Source organism: Balaenoptera physalus (assembly GCF_965194825.1).
Source record: "Balaenoptera physalus genome assembly, chromosome: 15".
Taxonomy (NCBI): domain Eukaryota; kingdom Metazoa; phylum Chordata; class Mammalia; order Artiodactyla; family Balaenopteridae; genus Balaenoptera; species Balaenoptera physalus.
The window spans coordinates 12594759-12600450 of NC_138894.1; the positions used below are offsets into that span (position 1 = coordinate 12594759).

At 40.7% G+C, this 5692-nt stretch overlaps 1 protein-coding gene across 1 annotated transcript in view; it reads right to left on the reverse strand.

Annotated features, from left to right (window-relative positions):
• Positions 1 to 1371: 1371 nt before the first annotated feature.
• BUB1 (BUB1 mitotic checkpoint serine/threonine kinase) overlaps positions 1372 to 5692 on the reverse strand; it is a 37475-nt gene continuing 33154 nt past the window's right edge. The window contains 5 exon segments of the mRNA XM_082426200.1: positions 1372 to 2777; positions 4331 to 4437; positions 4989 to 5163; positions 5263 to 5420; positions 5598 to 5692. Of these exon segments, the coding sequence (XP_082282326.1) occupies positions 2582 to 2777; positions 4331 to 4437; positions 4989 to 5163; positions 5263 to 5420; positions 5598 to 5692 (731 nt within the window). The 3' untranslated portion in view covers positions 1372 to 2581.

The following is a 5692-nucleotide window of genomic DNA, read 5'->3' on the forward strand; positions in this document are numbered from 1 at the left end:
TTGGCAAAGACTGGACACCAGATGGGCAGCAGCAGTGCTGAGATGGCGCTGGTCAGGTTGAGGTTGGTGTGAATGGCATGGAGGGTATCTTGGGTGTGATAGGAGCTGAAGATCCAGTAACAGCAAACGGGCTGGCGGGGACGCAGGATATGTTGACAGGGGCTGGAAGCCGAGGCCAAGTGTCCTCTCTGCCCAAGACTGAAGGCACCCACAGCTGCCTTTCATGGATGGACACATTTAGTTCTTAGTTTAGTAAAATAGCACCCTTATCTACTTTAGTCTTGTTTCCTTTGAAAACAAACATTTTCAAGAGGAAAAATTTAAAAATCCCACAAATCTGGCTTTATCAATGCTCACTTTTAACACTAGTAAGTTTAATGTTGGTTTGTCTGATGAGGTCTTGTCCCTGGATCAACTTCCTTCCAATTTCAGTGTATGTGTGTAATCAATCGCGTAGGTTATGTTCTTTATTTTCAAAATAAAACATATTTGGAATCCCATTCTATTAATTTATCCTGCAGACACATTAGCACCTGCACTCACTTTTTTGTAGCAATAAAACTGTGAAACTAATTGTCTCTAAATAGAGAATTGGTTAACTAAAATATGGTACATTCATATAGGGGAACGGCATATAGCTGGTCCAATACAGATGAAAAGAGGGGCAAGAAAACTGTGAAATAATGTTATGATTCACATTTGTAAAAAGAAATGGATGGATACTTCTTCAACGTGATTAAGAAAGGCTACCTCAGGCCAGCCTCATGAGCTTACTGGATAAACATGGGAGGAGCTCCTTCTAAAGCAAGAGACAGAGATGTCCAGCACCATCCCTGTTTAGCCCTCTTCTCATGGTCCTGGGCAATGGCGAAGGCAAGAGAAAAATCACCAGCAAAAAACTGGCAGAGATGTAAAATAAGCAGCATTTTCATAGTGATGGTTATTTACTTGGAAACTTCAAAACAATCAACTGAAAAGCTTTTTATAGAAATCAATAGGCTCATATAGTCAAAGTACCAGCTAGACAAAATAAGAAAAAGTGACATCTGATTTAAAACAACCAAAAGTTTAGTCTTAAGTATTTAAATTAGTACTAATATAAAAACATTAGAAGACTCTCTTCTTATTCTCTCAATCGAAGACGGCATTTTAAGATGCAAAAGCCAAAAAAGACTTCAAAAAACTTTATAAATCAGAGTACGAAACAAAATTAAAAAAAAATCTTCATGTCAACAGAAATCTTAAGTCAAGAGACAGATGACAAATTGGGAGAAATACAAAGGGGTCGTACAACTTAAACTGAAAAAGAGCAATCCCAAGTGAAAAACTGACAAAGGATAGAGTTCACAGAAAAAGAAAAAAACACATAGGTCTTGAATATATGAATATATTTGGCCTAATTCAGAAGAGAATGCAAATGAAGACCACAAGGAAATACCATTTTGTCACCTGTCAGAGTGGCAAGGGTCAAAGAGCCTGACGTGTCCTGTTAGTGGAGGTGTGGGGAACAGACTTTGATCCCTGCTGGCACAGCCCTACAGGGGGATTATTTGCAATATTGAGACAAAATTTTAAATGCCCTCACCTTTGACCCAACAATTTCGCTTCTACGATTTTACACTACAAATTATGGCTATATATCATACAACCAAATATTACACAGCCATCACAAGAATGAGACCATTCTATATGTACTTACATTCTCCACCATACATTAGGTGAAAAAAAGCAGAATTATGTTAGCTTTGTCAAGAAACATTATATATATATATATGCATGGAATAATTTTTGGAAAGGTCAGAAAACGTGGGCTGAGGTTGTCTCTGGAATGGGGAACCTGGTGGCTGGGAGTGAGGGAGGAGGCGGAAGCCAGTCACTGTGTCTTCTTGAACTGGGTGTCCCCTCACATTTGCCTTCATCATGTGCTAAGGGAAGAGGGAGGGATGAAGGAGGGAAGGTCAATTCAGGTTATAGGACCCTTCCAGCTATAAGTCAATAAATGCTAAGTTGGCTGCTATAATTTCAGAGCTAATTAATGATGCATGGAGCTTACATGACTATTTTCAAGATCTGAGATATTCTTTTGAATCATACTTTTAAAATACAAAGCTTAAGATTTATACCTGCAATATTTCCCATGGATAGCAATGAAGAACAAGTACAATAAAGGACAGGCACATTCAATTCATAAAAACATTCAGTCTGCTAGATATATTTGGGGAATTTTTATTTTACACAAATATAAACCCCCAAATTTAGAAACAAACAAACAAACCTGACTTGGCTCTTTTTTGGCTTAAAGTGAACAGGTCAGTGCTTGAAAAGTGCTTTTAGAGAATGTTCACTTGCCGATTATTCTCGTGAATGCTCGCATCCCAAGAGCTGCCCGGTCAGCCTGCTTCGCAGGGACGTTACCGTGTTGTGTATTTTGTTGAAATATTTGTAACAACTATGTCCCAGGGATATATTTTGTGGGCTTTATTTTTAAGCAACATTTACATAAACAATAAATGTGGAAACATCAAGGTTCAAAGTGAGCAGGCCAGCATTTACAAAGCGATTTTTAGGGAGTGTCCATATTTTATTTTCGAGAACGCTTATATTCTAAGAGCAGTACAATTAGCCTATTACGAAGGGTCTTAATCTTGTTTGTATAGTGTTCTTGAAATACTTTCTTCAGCTTCTGCCTTAACAAATCCAAAGATGGAAGATGATGACAATCTGGTATATTCAACATTATGTGAAAAAATTCATTCCACATATCCAGATGAGGAAGCCTGGAGAGACAAGGCATAAACGAAGGATAAAATGTAGCCTTCAGGGCTTCCCTGGTGGCTCAGTGGTTAAGAATCCACCTGCCAATGCAGGGGACACGGGTTCGAGCCCTGGTCCGGAAAGATCCCACATGCCACAGAGCAACTGAGCCCATGTGCCACAACTACTGAGCCTGCGCTCTAGAGCCTGTGAGCCACAGCTACTGAGCCCGCATGCCACAACTACTGAAGCCCGTGGGCCTAGAGCCCATGCTCTGCAAAAAGAGAAGCCACCTCAATAAGAAGCCCGCGTACCGCAACGAAGAGTAGCCCCTGCTTGCTGAAACTAGAGAAAGCCCGCGTGCAGCAACAAAGACCCAATGCAGCCAATAAATAAATAAATTTATTAAAAAAAAAAAGTAGCCTTCAGCGTGCAGGGCAATCCCACTCTTGCATCTGACTTAACTCTAACCTCAACCCAACCTAATGCATCAAGAATGGATATGTTGGTGGGAATGTAAATTGATACAACCACTATGGAAAACAGTATGGAGGTTCCTTAAAAAACTAAAAATAGAACTACCATATGACCCAGCAATCCCACTACTGGGCATATACCCTGAGAAAACCATAATTCAAAAAGAGTCATGTACCACAGTGTTCATTGCAGCACTATTTACAATAGCCAGGACATGGAACCAACCTAAATGTCCATCGACAGACGAAAGGATAAAGAAGATGTGGCACATATATACAATGGAATATTACTCAGCCATAAAAAGAAACGAAATTGAGTTATTTGTAGTGAGGTGGATGGACCTAGAGTCTGTCGTACAGAGTGAAGTAAATCAGAAAGAGCAAAACAAATACCATATGCTAACGCATATATATATGGAATCTAAAAAAAAAAAAAAAAAGGCACTGATGAACCTAGTTGCAGGGCAGGAATAAAGATACAGACATAGAGAATGGACTTGAGGACATGGGGTGGGAGGGGGAAGCTGGGGTGAAGTGAGAGTAGCATCAACATATATACACTACCGAATGTAAAATAGTTGGCTAGTGGGAAGCAGCAGCATAGCACAGGGAGATCAGCTGGGTGCTTTGCGATGACCTAGAGGGGTAGGATAGGGAGTGTGGGAGGGAGGCTCAAGAGGGAGGGGACATGGGGACATATGTGTGCATATGGCTGATTCACTTTGTTGTACAACAGAAGCTAACACAGTATTGTGAAGCAATTATACTCCACTGAAGATCTATTAAAAAAAATAATAAAATAAAAAAAAATTCAAAAATTCAAAAAAAAAAATAGAATGGATATGTTGAATCTATTATACATAGGAGAAACTGAAGATCCAAAGAAATGTCTACACACAACTTGTTCCACAAAAGTTACAAATGGAGAAACAGAAGGACTTAAATAACTTGCTCACTGCACCCAGGGCCCAGGGTTATGCTATTTCACCCTACTTCCCAAGGCATGGGTCTTCTGTGGCAAAGATCCATTTTCCACCAGATGGAACCCAACATTCTACTGTATTTATTCTTTTCACTGTAGCACCAATGCTAATACCCACCTTCTAAAAAGACCTTCAGGCTTCCAGACTCCCCCTTCATTTTTCACTTTCATGTAAGTGCCAAAAAGCATGCAGTACACTGTTGCAGCAACTCCAAAGTAATCAATCTATAAAGAAAATATGGGTATATATGACTAATACACTAATTTACACTTGAGTATATTCCCATGTCTAAGTTATGCAGCAAATATGATAAATCACAGGAAGTAAATAGTCACAGGATTTCACTTTTAAAGAATTCTGGAAGTGTGCATTAACCCCACACTGACACGTCCTATGAACGCCTGTCTAGGCTTTGCTGGAGGCTTCCACGGATGGCAGATCACCCGCCACCTCCTGAGGCAGCGTCTTGGGAAGCTCTGCTCTTCCTGAGCTACCGCGTCCTTTGTTTTGTCACACAGAGGCAAACACAACACCAAGCCGCTTGCAAGTCCTCCCAGCTCCTCCCCCCAGGACTGGCTGTGGTCTTTGAACTGTGCTCCAAACCTCACGAGGTGTGACGAGTCCACAACGGAGAACAACCCTGGAGCGTCGTCTGAATCCAGGGCTAGAAGAACACTAGATCAGCTCAAACTATCTAGATGCTCAAATTCATTTTGAAATTATAGTGAGTGTTATACAGGGAAATGTTTTCAAATCTCTCACTCTAGTTCTCTACCTGGTAGTTCCAGGGCTTGTTACTGAGCATCTCAATACACTGGAAACCAGATGTTTCACACTTTGCCGTAAATGCAGTTCCTTTTGGAAAAAGTTTCATGTCTATACTCTGACCCAGGTCGATCAGTGCCAAGCCAGCAGATAAATCATCATCTTCACCGTCCTGTTCCAAAAATCTATATTAAACACAAACAAGGGCCAGGCTGCGTGAGCACAGATAATAAAAGTCTGCTGGGGAAACGGTAAGAGAAGGACCTGTTAAAAGGGCAACTTGCCTGTTTCCGAGTATGAAATTGTCTGGCTTGATGTCTCCATGGATGATTTCGCAGTCATGGACTTGTTCAATCATGCACAGCACTCTGATAGCAAAAGCGAGGACTAGAGCTTGAGGCATCACTTTTTCAGGGGTATTTTTGTAGAGGTTAATGGCATTCTAGAAACAATGGAAAGTGGAGTCCTGAGTTGGTTGCACAGGATTAATGAAATTTCAAGTCAAGAGCTTTGCCCCCACCCATCACTCCAATAAAAGCTCCAAGTGCAAAAGGTATGTGCAAGGCACAAGCCAAAAATGTACTTCAGTTCCTGTTTGTCATAAAAGCAATACACTTACTAGTAATGTCCCATAGCTGTAGAGATCTCCTACTAACACACTGCCATTCTGGAACAGGTGGGCAGAATAGAATTTGATAAACATGTGTCGCATGC